This window comes from Andrographis paniculata, unplaced genomic scaffold (genome assembly GCF_009805555.1).
Source record: "Andrographis paniculata isolate CXL003 unplaced genomic scaffold, ASM980555v1 Contig64END, whole genome shotgun sequence".
Lineage (NCBI taxonomy): Eukaryota > Viridiplantae > Streptophyta > Magnoliopsida > Lamiales > Acanthaceae > Andrographis > Andrographis paniculata.
In genome coordinates, this window is record NW_026137600.1 from 1,589,099 (window position 1) to 1,613,560 (window position 24,462).

The 24,462-nt window shown below is 25.1% G+C and overlaps 1 protein-coding gene across 1 annotated transcript; it reads right to left on the minus strand.

Annotated features, from left to right (window-relative positions):
- Positions 1-10,522: 10,522 nt before the first annotated feature.
- LOC127261918 (2-oxoglutarate and iron-dependent oxygenase domain-containing protein CP2-like) lies at positions 10,523-15,452 on the minus strand. The gene is made up of 9 exons (XM_051290357.1): positions 14,951-15,452; positions 14,052-14,099; positions 13,623-13,799; positions 13,377-13,527; positions 13,202-13,288; positions 12,080-12,204; positions 11,850-11,968; positions 11,635-11,746; positions 10,523-10,816 (listed from the first exon to the last, which is right to left on the minus strand). Exons 1-9 carry the CDS (start codon positions 15,278-15,280, stop codon positions 10,781-10,783), a joined length of 1,185 nt encoding a protein of 394 aa, XP_051146314.1. The 5' UTR covers positions 15,281-15,452; the 3' UTR covers positions 10,523-10,780.
- Positions 15,453-24,462: the final 9,010 nt, after the last annotated feature.

Below are 24,462 nucleotides of genomic sequence, written 5' to 3' on the forward strand. Positions count from 1 at the left end.
TTCAAATTGTCCATTGGTGGATTTGCCCTGGACCGGGCCATTTTAAACCAGCTCAAGAATGAACCGGCTACTAAATATGTATAGTTTTCTACTTAAAGGTGTGTTTGTTTGGGGGTTTGGATTTTGAGTTGAGATTTGAATAGTAAAAATTTTGAATTTGAATAGTTGTACGATGTGATATAAATAGGTGTTGATGTGATGTTTTGAATGTAAAATTAATTTTTAGTATAATATAAAAAATAAAAAATAGGTGTTTGATTTGATTTTTTGGGGGAAAAAAAATTGGATGAATAGTAAGATTTTGCACAAATCTTACAAACGAACACACCCTTAGATTCAAATCAAATATTTTCCCCATTTCATAATAAAGTATTCATTTTCTCATTTTAGTTCGTCTCATAACAAAGTATTCATTTCCTTTTTCAGTAACCGTACTGTTTGTCTAGCATTACAAATACCCTTACAACTTACAATATATTACACAAATGTCATTACTTTTATATCAAACCATACTAAGGTTATTTTAGTCATTTCTACTTTATTCATACTACATTCCAATAAAATACTAATATTTTTAAAATTACGTGCAAAAAACAAATAGATACTTAGTTATAATACGGATGAAATAGTATTATATTGGTTAATGTAAGTAAGCAAGATAATTTAACATTTTTTGCCCTTGAAAAGGACAAATGTTTACTTGTGAGGTTTTGATTTTGAATAGTAAAATTTTTAATTAAAATAATTGTTTGATGTGATATAAATATGTATTGATGTAATATTTTGAATGTAAAATTAGATTTTAGTTTAATTAAATAAATAAAAATCAGATGTTTGATTTGATATTTTTTAAGAAAAAAGAAAGTTGAAATTGTAAAATCATGAGTAAAATCTTACAAATAAAAGTAATGATTTTTGTAATTGGTGTAAAAAGAATATTTTGATAACCATATTAAATGAATATTTTTTAGTTAGACAAACAAAAATAGTAAATAAAAAAAAAACTTTAAATTAGAACAGAAGAAATATAATTCTTTGATAATTATTGTATTGTTTTAAATATTAGAAATTTTAATTCAATAAAGTATATATTGAATACACTACTTTAAATAAAAATAAAGTTTATACAGTATTTTAAATATAAATAAAAAATGTTGTATAATGGTATAAGGATTAAAATAGTTTTGAATTGTAAAACTATATTTAATAAGAATAACGAATGCTCATTGAAATAGATATTACGATATTTTAAAATAATTAATATTTAGGGTTATATTTACTAAATAAAAAAATATGTATTTATTATTCATACTATAAAATATGTATATCATTAGATGACAATACAAAATAAAATTGTGATTCTAATTTATTCATAATTTTTACAAAAATATAATCATAAATTTGAAAAACAAATTCACATAAAGTTAAATATTCATTGAAAAAATCATAATAAATTATTTAAATGAATATAAAATATAATGTTTTATGCCAAAGAGGCGAAAAAATCAAATGAAAAAACTAACAAATATTAAGAAAAAATCAAACGAAAGTTAGCTGTAAATATTACATCAAATTTGTATGCAGATATATATCAACTTTTTATGCAAATGAAAAAAATAAAAATAAAATATACGTATTATATTTGGACTGTGAGTTTTGAATTTGGTTCATTACCTTCTAACCATATATGTAACTATATTTAATAATTCAAATTCAATTCTCTCATGCTAAATATGAATTGTTCATTTGACCTATTTAATTTTAACCATTGATCTTTTTAATATATATATATCTCATTTAATCTTCTGTATCTTATTTGTCAAATGAGTATTTTATATTCTATTTTGTGCATGAAATTTTTTCTTTCTTGGACAATTATGATTTTTTGTAGGTTAAGTTCATTTTTTTTCGTTCGATCTGATTCTTGTGGTAGTTTTCAATTGTAGTAATCTTCCAACAAGTTTATTTGGTTTTGATTCAAGATATTTAATGAGCTTTTCTTGAGTTGAATTTTTGTCGAATACAATATTTGTCTGAGATCTAATTGGCTAAAATTGAGTGTTTTAGATGTTGAAAAAATAAAATAAAATAAATTGAGCATTTTATAAATGGCCTAGTGAGTCTTAGACTTGATCCATCATGTTTCAAACAATACCAATAACTACACTTAATAATTCAAATTCATTTCTTGTACACCAAATCTGAATCGTTCATTTGACTCGTTTAATTTTAATTATTGGTTTTTTAGTATATATATTTCACTTCATCCATCAGTATCTTATCTGTCAACGTATTTTTTCTTTTATGTTCTGATTCTTTCTCTTTCTATCTGATTCCAATAGTTATTTTCAATTGTAGTAATCTTTCAGTAAGTTTTTCATTTGGGATTCAAGAGTTTTGATGAGATTTTATTGAGTTGAATTTTTTGGCAAACATAATATTTGACTGAGATCTAGTTTATCTCAAATTAAGTGTTTTATTTAGAAATCATACATTTCTCGTGGCTCTGATACCGTTGAAGATACCAACGAATAAGAAATGAATATTAGAAAAAAATCATACATTCCCCGTGGCTCTGATACCATCAAAGCATTTTAATTGTACTAACTATTAGAAATGACTACAATAGACCTACACCACATGATATTTAATATGAAGAAAAATCAAAATTTCATTCTAGTAGATATAATGGTCAATCAGATTATGAATAGAATATTGATAGCAAATCAAAACATGAAATATTAAATACATTTTTTAAAAAAAAAGGGCATGACTAGACTTGCTTATAAACTTCAAAATGTAAATGAAAAGAAAGCTACTTGTTTAATTATTAAGATTTTACTAGTTAATTAAAATAATGGTGTGATAATGCAATTCTTTTTCAAAATAAATTTACAATTTTAGAACACAGAAGAGAAACTAAAGATAAATTAGGGAACATATCATCCAAATCAGATTCAACTGATTACTTAATAGTTATTATAAGCTGTATATTTTGTAGGAAATTCAATTGAAGAATTAAATTTATGAAAAGTATTTTCAACAAATTTAAAATTTCTAACATTATCAGATTTTAGATAGTATAAAGATATGTTTTAAAATTATGTATTAAGAAGACCTGATTGTAATGCTTCATTTTGAAAAAAAAAATAAAATTCGGGTATATTTGTTTGAAAGTTTGGATTTTGGATTTGAATTTTTTAAAATTTTGAAGTAAGAATTTTTAAGTTGTGTTTATTTGAGGATTTGAATTTTGTAATGATTATATTAGAAATTATTATTTTATTGAAAAAAAAATGTTGATGTGATAGTTTGAATTAAATAATATTTAAATATTATTAAAAAAAAAAATTTGTGAGTAATAATTAAAAGTAATATTTGATTTGATATATGTGAATTAAAATAAAAATTAATTTATGAGAAAAATGCCATTTTTTTTTTTTTTGTTTTTTTTTAATGTTGGTGGAGGTTTCTATTGTTGAATATTTTTTTTATTTTTTTTTATTTTTTGTTTTAAATCACGTTGGTAAGGTTTCTATTGTTGTTTTTTTTAAATATTTTTTTTATTTTTTTTGTTTCCGAAGTGAAATGCTTCATGTGTGTTTATTTTATGAAATAGTTGAAAATAAAAATTTTCTATGTGTGAGATATAGAAAATTGCATAGATAATATAAAAATAAAATTTTTCTTTTTGCTAGCGATGGATCTCCAACCACGGAGTAAGAGATGGAGAAAAAGAGAAGAGAGGAAGAGAAGGAGAGAGAACAACTGGCGATGTCGCTTCTTCTGCACCAAGCCAAGCCGACAGCGCTTCGATTTTGTGCCGTGGATTGAAAGGTCACTGCGTTGAAACTTTTTCGAAAGGAAGAGGAAAAGGCGTCAGAATTGGAAGGAAATACGTTGAATGGAGAGCTGTTGTATCTACTCTAGATAAGCGAAAATCCCGGAAACTAACACAGTCTTCATAAACCATGAATGATCTAATCGTCGGTAAAGAAAAATTGTGTACCAAACTATTTTATAATCATGATATGAATAACCTTTTATTGAAAAATTTATTGAAAAAGTTTTTGTTGAAAACGGAGAGCCTGGTTACTTTGTAAACAAATTTTTTGCTTACAAATTAATCATTTTTTTACTAACTAACTATCTATCCTTAAGTTTTTTTTACAAATACTCTATTTTACAATCACATTATTAATTTTATACCAAAAAAAATAAAATTATCTTTACCTATTTTTAACTCTCACTACAATTAAAACACTATTAGTATTTAAATTGTGCGCCAAAAATAAATGTATATATATATTTTTAAATAGATGGTGGAAGTATTTATTATTTATACAATAAAAATATGTATATTATTAGATGAAAGTACAAAATAAAAATTTGACTCTAATTTATTTAAAATTTTACAAAAATATAATTATAATTTGAAAAAAAAAGTCACATAAAGTTAATTTTTTTATTTAAAAGTCATAATAAATAAATATAAAATATAATGTTTTATACCGAGGTGACGTAGAAATCAAATTAAAAATAACGTAGAAATCAAATTAAAAATAACACTAAAGATTCAAACAAAAGTTAAATGCAAATGCTACATCAAGTTTGTATGCTTATATATAAATTTTTTATGCAAATGAAAAAATAAATTAGATTGAGAAAATTATATACGAGTGAATTTTGGACTTGGTCAATTACTTTTTAAACAATACCAGGAACTACATTTAATAATTCAAATTTATTTCTCTCATGTCAAATCGGAATATCCATTTGACTAGTTTAATTTTAACTATTGATTTTTTAGTATACATATATCACTTCATCTATATGTATTTTATCTGTCAACAGGTTTTGTGTCTGAACTTTTTTTATTTCTTAAATAATTAAAATTTTATGTATATTCAGTTAATTATTTCTCTTTTGGTTTGATTCCAATTGTGATTTTCAATTGTAATAATCTTCCATCAAGTTTCTTCATTTGTGATTCAAGAGTTATGATGAGATTCTCTTGAGTTGAATTTTTTACAAGAGGCAATATTTGATTAACATCTAGTTTATTCCAAATCTTGTTATGTTAGGTTATTTTACTAATGTTAGAGGTATAAAACTCCAAATGTAACAAATAATTTGTTCTTGGATTGTTTGTTGTTATATTGTTTTCGGATTTTTATTTTTTATTTTTTTTTGTATTATATTATATTAGTTTTGTCTTTTAGTACTTGATTTATTTGAAATTTGCAGATTTTTTATTAAAATATATTATTTTATCTTATAAAACATTACTAAAATAAATATTTAAGCTCAACACAAAACAAATCCAGGTTATTGTACTCTATATTTTAATTTATTTTTAAAAAAATAATAAATTTTGAATTAAATATAAATATATGATGAATATAAATTATATCATACATTAAATAAAAAAATTATGCAGTATTTTAAATAGAAACAAAAATAGATGTTGTGTTGATGTCAGGATTAAAAGTACTTTTGGAATACAAAATCACATTTAATAAAAATTGTAAGAATATGCATTTAAATAGATATTTCGATATTTTTAAATAATAAATATTTTATCAATACTTAGGGTTATATCTACTAAATAAAAAAATATATATATTTATACAGTAAAATATGCATGCTATAAATAACAATACAATATAAAATTTGGACTTTAATTTATTATGTATATAATAAAATATGTCTATTACATAATAAAGTTTTAATATAACTTTAATTTATTCACCATTGTTTTAAAAATATAATCATAAATTTGAATAAAAATTCACATAAATTTAAAATATTTATATTTCAAAATCATATTAAATAAATATAAAATATAATAATTTATGCCGAGGAGCGAAGAAATCAAATGAACAAATAAAATAAAAGATTACCAAAACTGGTTGACACTGTTATAAATTTGTATGAGATATATCAATTTTCATGTAAATAAAAATAAAATAAAATAAAAATAAAATAAAATAAATTGAGAATGTCATATTGGGCCACTAAGTTCTGACTCGACCCATTATCTTTATAACCATACCAACTACACCTATTAATAATTTAAATTCAATTCTTTTCTATCAAATCTGAATCGTTAATTTCACCCGTTTAATTTTAACCGTTGAATATTTCACCACATCCGTCTGTATCTTACCTGTCAATAGAATTTTTTCTATCATATTGTGTGTAAATCACTTTTTCTCTGTTGGGCAATTAGGGTTTTCTATATATTCAATTCATTTTATTTTTCTTCATATATGATTCGGAGATGATTTTTAATTGTAGTAATCTTTTCCATAAGTTTATTCCTTTGTGATTACGACTTTTACGAGATTCTCTTGAGTTAAAGTTTTTGCAAACTTTATATTTGTCTGAGATCTACTTTTGGCTGAAATGAAGTATTTTAAAGGTTGAATAAGTTGATTTCTTTGTCAAACTGAAGCTATCCAATATCTGTTGGATTCTTTCACTAATTTTAGAGGTATGAAACTCCAAACTTAACAAATAATTTGTTCCGTTGATTGTTTGTAATTACGTCGTCTTTTTTTGGGCAGGTTTAATTTTTTTATTAAAATATATTATTTTTTTATATAAAATATAACTAAAAAATAAATATTTAAGTTCAATACAAAATAAATTTTAAATAAACATCTCCAAATTATTGTAGTGTATGCGGATATATCAACTTTTTATGCATATGAAAAAATGAAAAATAAATAAACAAAATCAAATAAATTGAGCATGTTCTATTTGGGTCAATAAGTCTTGAATTCTAACTATTGATTTTTTAATATATATTTCACATGATTCATCTGTGTCTTATCTGTCAATTGAATTTTTTCTATTTTATTATGTGTGTAAATCATTTTTTTTATTGGGCAATTAGAATTTTATGTATGTTCAGTTTTTTTTTTTTTTCTTCATATGTGGTTCCAGATGCGATTTTTTATTGTAATAATCTTTTTGTTAATTTTCTTCTTTTTGTGATTCAAGAGTTTTATGAGATTCTCTTGATTTGAATTTTTTTGCAAATACTATGTTTGTCGGAGATCTAATTTGGCTGAAATTGAATATTTTAGATATTGAATTTGCTGGCTTCAGACCTTGTCAGATCGAGGCTATCCAAAATTTCATAGGTCGGGTTCTTTCATCAAGTTTAGAGGTATGTAACTCCAAACCCAATAAATAATTTATTCCTTTGATTGTTTGTTATTGTGTGGTCTTCAAATTCATTTTATCACGTCAATTTTGAATCGTCTACTTGATTATTTTACTTTTAACCATTGATTTTTTTAGTTTCACTTTGTTCATTGGTATCTTATCTGTCAATTGAATTTTATTCTATTATGTTTGTGTGTGAGTTTTTTTTTTCTCCTGAGCAATTAGGGTTTTTTGTATATTCAATTCATTAGTGTTTTTTTTTTTTTTTCCTGTATGATTCCCGTAGTAGCTTTCAATTATAGTAATCTTTCCAACAAATTCTTTTCTTTACGATTCAAGAGTTTTGATGAAATTTTTTTTAATTGAATCTTTAGTAAGAACAATGTTGCGTTTGCTGAAATTGAGTGTTTTAAAGGTTAATCTATGATTTCAAACTTGATCACATTGGAAGCCTGAGGCTATCTAATATCTCATTTGTTGGGCTCTTTCACCGATTCTAGAGGTATGAAACTCCAGATCTATTAAATAATTTGTTCATTTGATTGTTTGTTATTACATGCTCTACTATTCTTATTTCTTTTGAATTTTACAAATTATTTGTCTTTTGGTGCTAGATTTATCTAAAAATTTCATATTGAATATTTTATTAAAATATCTTATTTTTTATCGCAAAGTATTACTAAAAAATAAATATATAAGCTTAACACAAAACAAATTTCAAATTATTCAGTTTTATACTTACACATTCTAGATTTATGTTAAAAAAAATTCCTTATATTAGACATTTATATATATATATATTACATCTAATAATGATTGTTTTTTCACTTGCATAACATCAAAAGTAAATATATAAAATAAAAATAAATAAATAAATAAAAATATATACACTTTTGTTCTTTCTTTTTATTTTTACTGTTCAATTTACTTTATTTTTTCCAAATATTAGGATTTTATATATGTTCATCATTTATCTTTTTGTGTGATTTTAGGTGTGGTTTCAATTATAAAAATCTTCTTGACGAGTTCCTTCCTCTGTGATTCGAGAGTTTTGATGAGATTTTTTTAAGTTGATTTTTTGCAAATATAATATTGCCTGAGATTTAATTTTAATGACATTTAATATTTTAGGGATCGGCTAACTTTAGACCTTGTTACACTGTGCTATCCAATATCCCATTTGTTGGATTCTTTCGCTAATTTTAGAGGTACGAAACTCCAAACTTAACAAATAATTTGTTGATTTGATTGTTTGTGATTATGTGGCCTTGATTCTTATTTCTTTGTTTATGTTGTATTTTATAATTATTTTTATTTTTTGGTGTTTGATTTTTCTGTAAATTTGAAGGTTTAATTTTTAATTAAAATATATTCTCTTCGTCCGCTTTTAATGGTCACATTTACTTTTTGCATCATTGTATTTGATATTAGAAATATTTTTATATTTGTATAAAAAAATTTTTATAAATGTCCTTTATATTAGTATTATAAGACACTAATTGGAGTATTTTTTATATTTTTTTAATTTGTACTACGTTTTAATATAATAATTAATATTCAAATATTAACACGTAAAAAGTAAGTGAGACCTTAGAGCCGGACGGAGGTAGTATTATTTTATATTATAAGTCATTATTTTTAAGCTACACAAACAAACTTCAAATAAACCAATCCAAAATATTTTAATTTAATACTATACACTATAGATTTGTGTTAGTTTCTTTTCTAAATATGAAGCATTAGACATTTATATATATATATATATATATCAATATTACATCTAGTGATTATTTTTTTCACTTATATAACATCAATATTAAATATATAAAATAAAAAATTACAAACAATCAAAATGTATTTAATTGTGTTCTTTTATTTTTACTGTTCAGCTTACTTTATTTTTCTCAATATATCATATATATATATATATATATATTTTATTCAAAATTATCACATCAGTTATTTTTCTGTCAATGTAAGTATTTAGGCGTGTTTGGTTTCAGTTTAGAAAAAATCTGAAATTTTGGTTCAAGTTTAATTTGAATTTACAGAGAAAATTTTGAATTGTTTGTTCTCTTGGTTTTATAGGTTTGATTTTATAGTACGATATACATTTATGTGAGAAATAGAAAATATATTGATTTAATTGTTTATATAGTTTTTTTTTTTTAATTAATTTATAAAGAAAAATTGTAACTGTTTTTTTTTATCTAACTAGAAATAGCTTTTATTTTAAAAAATGTAGTTTATTTAACCATTTTAAATTTAATTCAATATTATTCATTCATACGGTTTTCAATAAAAATATATTACTATTTTATTCTTTTTTACAAAATATCACATTAAAATACTATTTAAAAAAAAAAAAAAACTCAAATCAATAACTCATTTTTAAAAAAAAATTCAAAAAGATTAACAAAAATACTATTAGTGCATTTTCTCACATTTTTAAACCATAAGTGCTTTTTATATGGTTTTTTTCCTACTCTGAACATTATATAGTAGGTCTTGGTTTGGATTATGTGTTTGTTTTGGAATTTGAATTTTGAGTTGAGATTTGAATAGTAAAAAATTTGAATTTGAATAGTTGTATGATGTGATATAAATAGGTGTTGATGTGATATTTTGAATATAAAATTGATTTTTAGTATAATATAAAAAATAAAAAATAAATATTTGATTTGATGTTTTTTTCAGGGAAAAAAAATTGAATGAATAGGGTAAATCCAATCCAATCCCCCAAACAAACACACCCTTATATTTATTTATTTATTTAGCAAAATTACTCACAATTAGTTATAATCAGCACATTAACAAACGTAATAATCACACAAAGCCCACTAATTTAATTATGCTAACCATGCACTCTAAAGTAGTATGCTCATTGACCATTGTAGGGGTTGGCTATTACGATGTATCGAACTTCATAATACCATACCGAAAATTTCGACAAGGTATTTTGTCATAACGAACCAAAAATTCGATATATCAAAAGTTTTGATATAATAGAAATATACATTGTATAATCCAATATACCAAAATTATCGGTATATACAATTATATCAAATACCAAAATATCAAAATAATATACAGTATTTTTAATATATACCGACGTACCAAAAATATCAATTTATATACCGTCACAGTATCGTACTGTACCGAACTTTTCAGTATACTGAAATTGTGATATTTTCGGTATGGTATCCTTAATATTTCAGTATTTAGTTTTTTCCCACCCTAGACCATTGTCATGCTAATTACAATCTTATGCCATATACAATAAACAAATAAAACACTAATTTTTCAACACAATTCTAAAAGAACAGAAAGACAAAAAATGTCATCATCAGAAAAACCATCCAAATCAATAGGCACCATTCTTGTTCACCTCAGGTAATAAAATCCAGAAAACTTCTTGGTACCATCATACCCACAAATTATATCAGATGTAAAGGATGGACATACTGAGAATATGCAATAAGCAGACAACAAAAGGTAACAAATGTTTCGAACCCTAGAGATATCGCTACTTTCTCCTCTTTCCGGCGCATATGTAAAACATAGTTTACAGGTTGAGACAGCAGAGCATACCATGATCAGAAGTTCATATGGCAGTTTGTCCGACTCGCCTTAACAGTTCCTGAAAAAACGGGCGAAGAAGTTTTCAATAGCCATTCAAGAAAAAGGTAAAACTAGAGCTATTAAACAAGCTGAGCTACTCGAACATGCTATCAGTATAGGCTCGACTCGGCTCGTTTAAGATTCGAGTTAAAACGGTGGCTCAAATCGAACTCGAGCACGGGCTCGGGATCAAATTTCATATATATTATATGTTTTTTAATACTCCCTTTGTCCGAGCTAAAATACATTTTTTACCATTTTCGTTTGTCCCCCTAAAAAAATATTTATTTCTTATTTTAGTAAAAATAATTATATATTAATATCAAAATATCGATAATTTTTACTTAAATTACAAAAATATCATTACACATACAATTATTCTATATATAAAGTCAGTCAACGAAAAAATATCAAAAGCTCTTATACACTTCATACAATCAATAAAGTACTAGTATTATTTATTAATTTGCTATAAAACCTCAAAAACGTACATTTAAATGGGACGAAGGAAGTATATAAATCAAATAAATACAATATTATTATAAAATTTTAAATTTCATTAATAAATGTAAATTTTGATATAAAAATTTATATATTATATTAATATATAAAAAAATACAATTATATAATTACTAACAAGCACCGTGGAGCCAAGGTCGAACTCGGCTCGTGTACAAAAGTAAAAAATTTGAGCTCGGCTCGCTTATCGAGTCCAATTGTCTATAAACGAATCAAATCGAGCGGTTAATAAACCGAGTCAAACTTGGCTAATGAGTTACTCGATTCGTTTAACAGCTCTAGGTATAAACAAAAAGTTAACATGCTAATAATTCTTACCATTTTGGTAGCATTCACAGACAAGCGCTGTCGTTCTTTCTTTTGACGTTGGCACTCTGCGCACCAGTTGAAGAAATTCTTTTGGTGTTTAGTCAGCTCTTTAAACACAGAACTGCACCATAAAACAGTGGGTCGTATCCAAGGTTCGGTTTCAGGTTTTTACAGTAAACAGTAGAAAACAGGGTGCAGGTATGTGTAGTCAAATGAATTTATACCTTCTACACCATAGCACTAAGTTCACCCGGCTTCCGGAAGTAGTTGCTCTAGCACCATGCCTATGGTGACCACGATGAAGAACTGCTCGGCCCGGAACATGGGAGTAATCAAAGATCTCCTAGAAAAAGAGTTGAGACAATTTGCATTCGAGTTATCAAAATCGACTGGATTAGGCTAACATGAATTGAAAGAAACTCAATTCCAGGGGAATTATTAAAAAACTACTTACGTCTGGCTGTGTTTCTGTATTTGTATGATTTTCGCACCGGACACCACGGAAGAACAGGTCACCACCAGAAAATTGTTTGCCCAAGCAAACATTTAAGGTGACTTCCGAGTCATCCACATGGAAACCTACAGAATTAAATATATATATATATATGTTTGTGATTTATAGGTAGCAAAATTTCCACATAATATGATGAATGGATTAACATCAATGTTGACAGGAATATAGTACTTGCGAACTTCATGACAGGTTATAATAGAGTGGATAAGAGTAGATATAAGCCCAAGTACCTTTATCTGCAGTATACTTTGTGTTCGGGTATATATATTCCTCAAAAACATCAAATGAACTACTTTGATTTTAGGAGTATTTATTATATTACATCAAAATTTTGTTTATACTTCAAAACATCACATATAACACCTAAATATGTCGCATCAAACATATATGCAATTCAATTTTTTATTATTCTTAACCCCAGGCCCACATCCAAAAACACCTTTAAACTGTGTTTAGGGTGTGTTTGTTTGGGGGGTTTGGATTTTGAGTTGAGATTTGAATATAAAAAAATTTAAATTGAAATAGTTGTATGATGCGATATAAACAGGTTTTGATGTGATGTTTTAATTGTAAAATTAGTTTTTAGTATAATATAAAAAATAAAAAATAGATATTTGATTTGATATTTTTGGGGGAAAAAATTTGGATGAATAGTAGAAATCTGAACCAATCCTCCAAACAAACACACATAAACCAAGAGAGTAAAGAAGTAGCAAATAAACCCAAGAATTCATAAATCACAGTTTGAAAATTCAGCAAAAAATGGAAAAATAACAATAATATCAGAAACATGGAAAACAAAGAAATTCTTAAGTGTGTACTTGTTTGGAGCTTTGAGTTAGTGTTTGAATTTTGAATTAGAATAGTAGTTTGGTGTGATATAAACAAGTGTTAAGTAATGTTTTGAAGCTAAAATTAATTTTTAGTATAATATAAAAAAATTAATATTTGGTGTGATGTTTTTTAGGAAAAGTATTTTACAAATAGTGGAAATCTTATAAAAACTCCCAAACGTAAAAGATTGTGAATCAAGGAAGAAAAACTCAGGATTAAGATGCTTACCAATACCAACATCTCTATGTAATCCATACTCAAGAACATATCCATGATGACTATCAAGTGTTTGTCCACCAACATCAACAAAGAAAACTGCATAAATTTCAATTGAAATAGTCAACACTCGAACCAACACTTAGTCAGCATTCAAGATTCTACTGCAAATGAGCAAAATACTAACCTTTTGCCATCGGACGTATGAAATCTTCCATGAGCTTATGGAGCATGCTTTCCATACCAAAATCATCAAGAACTGCACCATACTTATTCATTGTATTAGGCCTCATGATTGCGAACTTTGTCTCGATGACCCACTTCTCGAAATTTTCCACCTGAGCAATTAGAAACATGATAAGAGGGAGCACAATAAAAATCTGTGAAAGGGTTGTGTCAGAAGGCTGAATCATAGTTGGAACGAACAAATCACCTCAGACATCAACAGTTCACAGAATCGCGGCTGCAGCATTTCAAAAGTAAAGATTCCTGGAGAGGGTTCAGACAGTATGCTTCTAAAACTTTGTTCAGTGTTCTCATTGATTGCCTCGATGAACGAAGGAACAAAGAAGTTTGAAGCATTGAGGGTATAAAGTTCCCTGTGCAGAGGCTGCAAAGACGGGACTCCATTGTTAGATTTGTGCGGTAAAAGAGAAACAGAGTAAGCTCCACAGCAATGACAGCTCGACCAATCAGCATGCCACAACAATGATTGTAGCATACAGCAGGATCACAAGTTTATATATGAACCCTAGAAAGCTAACTGCAAACTGCTCCGAGCAAGGGATTGTTTATGGGACCCATGCATCTAAAAACGGATGTTTCGATTACACACCAATTATCAATAATTTCATAAATGTACCTGATAGTTGGATAAAATCTTCCGCCGGTATTCTCTGTGCTTCTGAATCTGTCCAACACATTTTGTGTACATTCTCAGTCACGGCAGAGTATAACATGTAGCAAATAATCTTTCTCAAAGCCTATGAACAGCAAAAAATCCAAAACCCGATTCCACACCCATGTTATATACAACCTAACTTTAAAAAGAAGAAATACAAGACCACCTGAAACATCTATATTTTGCCTCTCCTAAGTTTGGCAGCATCAGTGAGAAAGTCTAACAAAGAATCAATCATACATTGAATCGTAATTTACTGTAAACAAACACATTGTTTTAGTACAGGATATTCATGTAAGTTCTCCGCAAAAACAAGCTTTGTTTCAAATGCATAGGACAACAAGAAATGGATTGAAATTTAATCTACTGAAAAATCAATCATGCATCAAATCTTTCTTTTCTCTAAACAAACACATTGCTTAAGTACAGGATTTTCGGGTAAATTCTCGACGAAACAAGCTCTGTTTCAAATGTATAGAACAACAAGAAATGGATTAAAATTAGGTACTGAAAATTATCTTATAAGTTCCTCCAATCAAGAGCCAGCGCTTTGTTCTAGAAGGAATCAAGTATTTGAATTCTTACAGCATTCTATCTCACAGCAGATGTGTCTTCATCCAATCACAAGATTCTACCCATATCCATTGATCACAAATTGCAAGTAAGGCAACAACATTTTCCCCAAGTTCGACCACACAATTCTTGTCAGGAACAAACTCATGCAAATCACAGCACAGCACCACGTCGTGATCTCGACTACATAGCAACCTCAAAATTCATCGACTCTACATGCAAACAAAATCTCGCAAAAAACGCACTCAATCGATGAAAAAATCACGAAATTCCGCCAATCCACTTACCCTAGCACGGTCTTTTTCCGGATAGTATCGCTGAAGAATCTCGCGCATGTACTCGGCCTTGACATCGCGCGACTGGTGGAGAATATGCGCGGGAAGATACTTCTCCAACGAGCTAAAGAGCAGCGGGCTGAATTCCAGCTCCAAATCTTCGTAATTCTCCGGCTCGTGATCCGAATTTGGGCTGAGCCTCAGCCGGTGAGTCGAGTACGTCGGCGGCGTCCCCACAGCCCCATTCTTGTGGCACTCACCCTCTACGTTACCGTTTCGGCGGCCCGATTGGTTGGGTCTCCCGTTGGATTTCCCTGTTGCGTTTGCACCCTGAAGCGACATCGAAGAAGGGTGGATTGATGGCTCCGAAGATTTCGCTTAAAATGTATGGAAGCTTAATTGAAAATCTTGGAAGTAAAGGAGAAAGTCTTGGATGGATTAGGGTTGATGAGATGAGAGGAGCCCTCGCAAGACGCGGTGAAGACGAAGACGAGAAATGTTAGGGTTTGAGAGTATATAAAAACCTAGCTGAAACCAATGTGCTTCTTCAGGTGACGGTAAAGGTTTTTTTTTTTTTTTCTTTTTTTTTTTTTATGGATTATGTTCATGTGGATTTTATTTGAGATTTTTTATTTTATAATAGTAATATTTAAAAAAGTGATATATGGGAATTAAAATTAAAATTAGAAAATAAAAATTGAAAGGAGCTCGAATAAAGCTTGAATATTCGTTCGCCTCGATCATATATACTGTCAATGATGGAATATCGAAGTTTTCAGAACTGCAGGTGGTGTTTGGACTAATGCAGATGGCGTCTGAAGTCGCCATGCACGACACGTCCGGACTGATGCAGAAATCACCAGATAAATGTCCGAAGGCTCCGAACAAATACATGTAACTTGGACTAATGCAGATGACGTCCAGACTGATACAGAAGTCTCGCTCAAACTAATGCAGTAAGCACCCGAGCTAATGCATATAAGTAAGTCTCGCTCAGACTAATGCAACAGGCACCCAAGCTAATGCATATAAGTAAGTCGCGCTCAGACTAATGCAGCAGGCACCCGAGCTAATGCATAAGTTGTCCTGACTGACGCATAAATTGCTCAGATTGATGCCACCCAGACTTATTCCGAACAAATACATGTGGCCTGGACTAATGCAGATGGCGCCAGGACTGATGCAGAAGTTGCATACTGATACAGGAGGCACCCGAACTAATGCATAAGTTGTTCTGACTGACGCAGAAATTGCTCGGATTGATGCCGCCCAAACTTATGCAGAAGTCAAATGTTGATGAAGATAGCTTAGACTAATGCAGAAATCACCCAAATTACTGACAGGATGTTATTAATATAATTAAGTTGTTATATATTAGCACGGGTGTCAGAATTTTAAAATTTATCCATTTTAAAAGTCCATACGTGTGCTTATTAAAATCATTATTAAAAATATTATATTTATTATAAAAAATTGTTCTAATTTAGGAAATGAAATAATTTTCAAATTTAAATATAAAAAAAATGACAAAAATAAATGTATTTATTTCGATATGGAATAGTTTATTTCTTTGCATTGTTAATAAAATTGAGGATAACGTAAATTTATAGGTACCATTTAAATTTTATAAATAAGCATTGTAATTATTTTAAAAATTTAGATTCACACATTTCAATTAAATTTATTCTTTATTTCTTTCCTGCAATTTATTTAATTTTTTTTTTTGCATCTTCTTCTCTAATATCTTTATTATATCTAATTCCTTAAAAAAAAAAAAAAGTTATTGGTTTATCAGGTTAGAAAATTATTAATTACGGTAACATTTTAATACACCCAATGAAATAGTAATTTATTCTTCATAAAAAATCATTCTGAATTCATCAAAATATAGAAAACTTGTATATCCCTTGTATTTTTTTTTATGATTATGTTCTTTTGGATTTTATTTTAGTTTTTTTATTTTATAATAGTGATATTTATAAACTATTAAAAAAATTATTTTAATTTTAAAATAATTTTTTTAATAGTAAATTTATATTTATCCTTTTTTTTCTCTAAATAAAACAATATTTATTTTATTTTTTATTATATATAAACTCAGTAGTAGATGAAGAGAGTATATTATTAATAAAGTAAAAATAATTAAAAAAGTATTTAGAGATATTTAAAGATAGAATGTAATAAAATGAGTATTATTTGTTATAAACAAAGGTTGATAGCAAAGTAATATTTAAATGTTGATTTTTAAAATTTTGTCAATAAAGTAAATTAACTAACTGTGGCTTATACAAAAAATATATTATTTTTTAATTTTTATATTCGAACATTGTGATATAAATAGCCAGGATAGATAGAGTAAAACATAGTAATATTTTGTAAATCAATAAAGTATTTATGTTATATATTGTATATTTTAATAATATTTATTAGAAATCATATCACTTAAAAATTATCGGATAAACAAAACTTTTATTTTAATACATTTAAAATCAAATTTGGCACTTGTTATCATAATAGTGGAAAATCAATATTATTCTTATCCCAAAATATTATTTGAGATAAAATTAAAATTAAAATCAAATAAAAAAATCAATATTATTGTTATCTCAAAATGTTATTTAGGATAATATATTATTTAATCTTAAATAATTTATTAAAATATTGTATATCGGATAAAATAGAAACTCAGTTAAATCTAGATTTGATAATAAATACTATTATATATATATATATTATTATGTAGTTTATTTTGAAGGATGACACGTCCAAGACCATACAATTTCAATTTCATATTTTTTCCTAAGCTTGTTGATTTACTTCATTTTAATTTATTTCTGACTTTTTTCTTTCTATATATTTTTTCGGCACGATTTTAAAAAAAAGAATTAATATTAGTATTTCTTATTTTTATATTTTCTACACAATTTTCTATATTTCACATTAAAAAAATTATTTTCAACAATCTCACAAACAATCAATACAAACTTGTTTAATTTGTTTATTTTTCTTTTTCTTTTTTCCACTTCATTTCGTTAATTAATTTTTTTCCGAATACGATTTCGAATCATTTTTTAAGAAAATTGAAGAATCCACCTGATTTTCGACCGCTTGCTCCAATAAGTCGTCGAATGAGATTTTTGAGTGACAACATTATGTTCATTTTTTTCACTCACTGTATGTTTTCAACAAACCAAACTATACAGGGGTGTTTGTTTTTGGGTTTTAGTTTTTGGGTTTGGACTTATGAATAGTAAAAAGTTGAATTTGAATAGTTGTTTGATGTTATATAAATAGAGATCGATGTGATGTTTTGAATGTAAAATAAATTTACAGTATAATATAAAATATATATATTATTTAATTTGATTTTTTAGAAGAAAAAAAAATTGAATAATAAAAACCTACGTTAAAACCCCCCAAAAAAAAAACACAACTTACATGTTAACATGTTTTTAAGTGATGTTTCTTCATATTTTATAAAATGTACTGTATGAATATATATATATGATATATGTATATCATATGTTGAAATTATATTAGTATTTACAATGTAGCTATTACATCATATGTTAAATTTGTAATCTAAATTTTATGTTATCTATCATAAATTAAATTTGTAATCTAAATTTTATGTTATCTATCATAAATTGTTTGGCAATCAGCCGTTAGCTTTTAACTGCTAGCTGATTCAATTAACGGTTAGTGTTTAGCTGATTTAATTAGTTGTTTGTATTAAAGTGTTAAGGTAAAATAAATGATTGATATTAGCTATTTATATGTAAAATAACAATTGAGGACATTTATATTTTAATTTTTAAAATTCTTTAATTGTGTTTTTTTAGTTGTAAAAATTTTAAAATTTTTGTTATTAGTTATTCGAAATTATGATTGTGTAGTAAAATATTTTTTTATTAATTTCAATCATAAAAAAAAATAATATATTTTTTTATTAAGAAATATGAATATTTTATATTAAAAAAATGATGTAAAATATAAAATAATAAAATTTTTGTATATATATTTATTATATTAATTATTGATTAATTTATTAATTTATTATATTAATATTTATTAATAAACTTATTCTATTGTATTAATTTTAATATAACAATAAATTATTAATATTCCCTCCGTCCGTTGAAACGGTGGCTTTTGCTTTTTGCACGTAAATTTTTTAATATTAGTATTATATTGGATTGCAGTGAAAAAGACAAAAATACCCTATTAGTATAGTGTAATATAAAAGTAATGGTATTTGTGTAATATATTGTAAGTTGAAAGGGTATTTATTATATTAAGTAGGTAATACAATTATTAAATTGGAATAGGTAATCTTGTTTTGGAATTGACGAAAATGAAAAATTGTAACATTTCAACCGGATGGAGGGAGAGTGTATTTATGTTTTTATTTTTATTTTATTTTAATAAATATATATAGTTAACAAATAAAATTAATTATATATAAAAGTTAATTAAATTAAATTTATAAAAATAAAATTATAACTTAATAAATAATATCTTAACATAATTTGTAATTACTGCAATAAAAAATATATTTATATATATGTGAAACAAATAATTACATTTTAAAGGCAAATAAGAAATAAAGAATATTAAAAATGAAAAAATTCTTTCAAAATGTTGGATTATATAACTTTAAAAGATGAGCTTTTTGGGGCCAATAAATTATTTAAAAAACTAATTTACCAAACACTTAAATTATATTATTTTACTGATAAAACAGTTAAAAACTCTGTTAAATAAACTAAAATCTCTTGAAAATGTATCGACACATTAGCTGTAAAACTTTTTTGGAAAAGTAAAATTGTAAATTCCTTATTCTATTATAATACATATATAAAATATATTATAATTATGAAATTTACATTTTAAAATAAATGAATACATTCAAATCGAATGAAAATAGTACTATTACTTTATTATTTTTTAAATTAAAATTCAAAATCAAAGAACAAAATTAAACTTTAAGAGAATTAAAAAAAAAAAAAAAAAAAAAAAGGAAAAACTTCTTGTAATAAGAAATGAAATTTTGTTTACATAATATTTTTCTAAGTTTTAATATGTAATATTAGTCACTCCATCCTAACTCAATATACTCTCTCCCTATGTTCGGCAAATTTATTCTCATTTTTCTTTTTAGGGTGTGTTTGTTTGAGGGTTTGGATTTTGGGTTGGGATTTGAATAGTAAAAATTTTGAATTTGAATAGTTGTATGATGTGATATAAATAAGAATTGATGTGATATTTTGAATGTAAAATTGATTTTTAGTATAATATAAAAAATGAAAAATAAATGTTTGATTTGATATTTTTGGAGGAAAAATTGTGGGAATAGTAGAAATCCCACAAAATCCCCCAAACAAACACACCCTTAATCTGTCTACTAAATTTATCTCATTACTAATTTTGGCAAAGTCAACAAATCAAAATTTAATTATTACTTACCATTCAACATTTATTTACAATAAATACCAATAACTTTATTACATTTTCTCTATTCATTTATTTTATTTTTTAACTAAATTTCCAAAAATACCCTCGATTACCTATTACTTTTTTCAATAAAATATTTATTTTTCTTAATTCTCGAGCCGAGTCCAAATGAACTAATTTTAATAGAGAGAGGGAATATTATTTTTATCAGCTTGATTTATCTCATTCAAAAATATACATTTTTCTTAATAGTAAAATAATTGGTAACTTTGATCGATCAACATAGTAAACATTGTCTGTTTGTAAAATTTTTATTATTAATAGAAGACATTAGTATCTTTATTTTGTATAATGGAAATCGATTTTCGACATTCTGATTTGCCGACAAAACTTTGGCATCAGACAAGATATTTTTAAGGTGTGTTTGTTTGGGGGATTTGATTGGATTTACACTATTCATTCAATTTTTTTCTCCTAAAAAAAACATCAAATCAAATATTTATTTTTTATTTTTTATATTATACTAAAAATCAAATTTACATTCAAAACATCACATCAACACCTATTTATATCACATCATACAACTATTCAAATTCAAATTTTTTACTATTCAAATCCCAACTCAAAATCCAAACCCCCAAACAAACACACCCTAGCCTTATTTTCTACGACTTTTTATTATTTTTGTAAGATTGAAATTTCGATGACTTTTTATTATTTATTTATTTAGGCTATGTTTAATTATATTTTCAAGTTTTTTTTTTATATTTTCAAGTTTTTTTTTTATAATTTATAATTATTCCTCACGGTCTCGCTTAAAAAATATTATATTAAAAGCATATTATATATTTAAAATATATCACCTCATATTTATGTACTTTTATCGAATAATTATTTTTTATTTAACTTTTAGTTCCCTCGAACCAACCAAAAGTTCGAAGTTTGTTTGTTTGTGGATTTGATGTGTTTGATTTTTTTATAATAAAAATTTAAATTTGACGGTGATTTAATGTGATAATATTTATGATATAAATAAATATTAGTGTAATATTTTAAATTTAAAATTGATTTTTTTAGTATAATATTAAATATGAAATAATATTTAATTTAATATTCTTATAGAGAAAGGATAAAATTATTAGTAAAAAATTTAGGATTTGTTATTTTAAAATTCAAAATAAAAATCAATATTAATTCACTATATACAATTTCTAATAAAAATATATATTTATCTACAAAATATCACATAAAAACACTATTTAAACAAATTTTAAATTAATACTTCGTAAAAATTCAATTTTAAATGAGAACCAAACAAACAAATATCTAAAACATAACAAAGCCATTCTTATTTATTTTTTTTCATTGCCCCGCGGATTCTGTATCTTCTGTCACGAGGAATAAACAATTGGGCCTGTCGGAAAGCCCATTTACATGTAAGTTTGGGCCTACCGGAAAGCCCATTTAAAGCCCATCATAAGGATGTGTTCTTTAATCAAAATTTACTCAATTTCTACTATTTATTAAAAATCCTCTAGGGTGTGTTTGTTTGCGTTAAAATCCTACTATTCATCCAAAAAAGTTCCCCCAAAAATATCAAATCAAACATCTATTTTTTATTTTTTATATTATACTAAAAATCAATTTTATATTCAAAACATCACATCAACGCCTATTTATATCACATCATACAACTATTCAAATTAAAAATTTTTACTATTTAAATCCCAATCCAAAACCCCAAACAAACACACTCAAACACCTATTTTCCAATTTTTTATATTATATGAAAAAAAAATTAATTTTATATCAAAAATATAACATCAATATGGTGTTAAAATTAAAAATTCAGCTCTCTATACAAGTTGTGGTGTGTTTACTTGTGAGATTTGTTTTTCCGTTTTACTATTTCAATTTTTTTTTCCCCTCAAAAACATCAAATCAAATACCTATTTTTTATTTATTATATTACACTAAAATTAAATTTTACATTCAAAATATCACATTAATACATATTTATATCACATCAAACAACTATTTAAATTCAAAATTTTGTTGTTCAAAACCAAAATCAAAAATCAAAATCTCACAAGTAAACGTTATTTGAAATAGATTTCAAATGATTTTCTTATTATTATTATTATTATTATTATTATAAAAAAAATATAGTATTATTTTTCTATCATAAAATTATAATATTAAATATTATTTAAATTAAAATTTAAATCCAAACACAAATACATTTTAAAATTTTTGATATTCAATAGTATTTAATATTCTTGAGATAAATACCATATAAATATGGTAAGAAAATAGTTCAATTTTTCTTTTAACATATTTTTTCTGATTTTAAAGCATTTTCAACCCACTCGTATCCATTGTAGCAAGGTCATTTTGAGTGGTTTGTTCTTTTTTAAATTTATATATATATATATATTAATTATTATATTAATTTTTAATTTTTAATTTTTTTAAAAGATAAAATTAATTGTAGATGTAAAAAATAATTTTAAAAAATATATAAAATGGAATATTTAAAAAATATTCTTTTTGAGTTAAAAATAGAATTGTTGATTGGAGTAAAAATAGCGTAGCAACTGCAATTTTTTGAATTAAAATTGTATAAATAGAATTTGTGAATTAGAGATACATAAATTATTTTCTTTTTAGTTAAAACTCAAAATTAAATCACAAATCAAACACATGTTTGATTTTTTTTTTTTTATTATATAAAAATTTACAGCAATTACTCCTTAAACATCACCTATAAACAAAATCTATCATCTCACGATCAAAAGATCAACTCTCATGCCTCGACAAACAAACTCATAATATTATTATTATTATTATTATTATTATTATTATTGTTGTTGTTGTTGTTGTTCTTATGATTTATATAACATAGGAACCGAAATCGCTCATCATCGAGTGCGCTCTGAGTAAATTTACATGCATGCATTTTTTTAGATTTTGAGATTTAAAATTTTATTTAAATAGACATATAATGTAATATTTGATAAATAAAAAATAATACAATTATATTTTTATTGAGATGTGATTATTATATAATATTTTAAAAAAAAACTAAAGAAATATATACAAAGTGAATAAATTAAAAAATAAAATCCAAGAATATGATGACAAATTGAATAGTTGACCATTAGAGGACATGTTTGCTCTGGTGGGGTGGGGATGTTATTGTTGCCTTGCTCCCTCCTTCCCGACTCTATTTTAATTTGTTTCTAACTTATTTATTAAATTACAAATAAAAATTATATTTAATATATATTATTTATTATATTTTTAACATTTAGCATATTAAATTTAATATTTTATATAATTTATTATCTTTTGAATTAATGAAAATGTCAAAATTATTTTAAATATGGAATCCAAATACATATTACTGCCTCCGTTTGGCTTTAACGTCTTATTTATTTTTTGTGTGTTGATCTCTAAATATTAATTATTATATCAAAATATAGTACAAATTAAGAAAAAAATAAAAAAAATACTTTCATTAGTGTCTTATAATACTAATAGAAGGACATTTGTAAAAAAAAAAATTATAAAAATATAAGAATATTTTTAATATTAGCACAATGACATAAAAAGTAAATATAATTTTTAGAGCCAGACGGAAAAAATATAATAATACTTTAAATGAATTGTAATGGTAATAAACAAAAAATATATTTAAATACTCTCTCCGTCTCATAACAAAGTATCTATTTTTTCATTTTAGTCTGTTTCATATCAAAGTATCCATTTATTTTTTTAATAACTGTATAATCTACTTAACATTACAAGTACTCTTACAACTTACAATATATTACACAAATGCTATTACATTTATATCGCACATACTAATAAAATTATTTTAGTCATTTATATTTTATTCTTACTACATCCAAATATAATACTCCTTCCGTCCCAAAAGTATAGTCTTATTGTATTGAACATGAGATTTAAGGAATATTGATATTATATTGGTAGTTGATAAAAAATAAGGATAAATGACTTTTTTGCTCTTGTGAATATATTATTGTAAAAAGTAGTGGCAATTGTGT

What these genes read in the sequence shown, in the direction of transcription:
- LOC127261918 (XM_051290357.1), bottom strand. Translation starts at nt 15,280, where the DNA reads ATGTCGCTTCAGGGTGCAAACGCAACAGGGAAATCCAACGGGAGACCC. An exon ending in AGATTTTATCCAACTATCAG is followed by an intron (nt 13,800 to 14,051) that starts GTACATTTATGA and finishes CCGTCTTTGCAG; the next exon opens with CCTCTGCACAGGGAACTTTA. An exon ending in TTAGTGCTATGGTGTAGAAG is followed by an intron (nt 11,747 to 11,849) that starts GTATAAATTCAT and finishes TTTATGGTGCAG; the next exon opens with TTCTGTGTTTAAAGAGCTGA.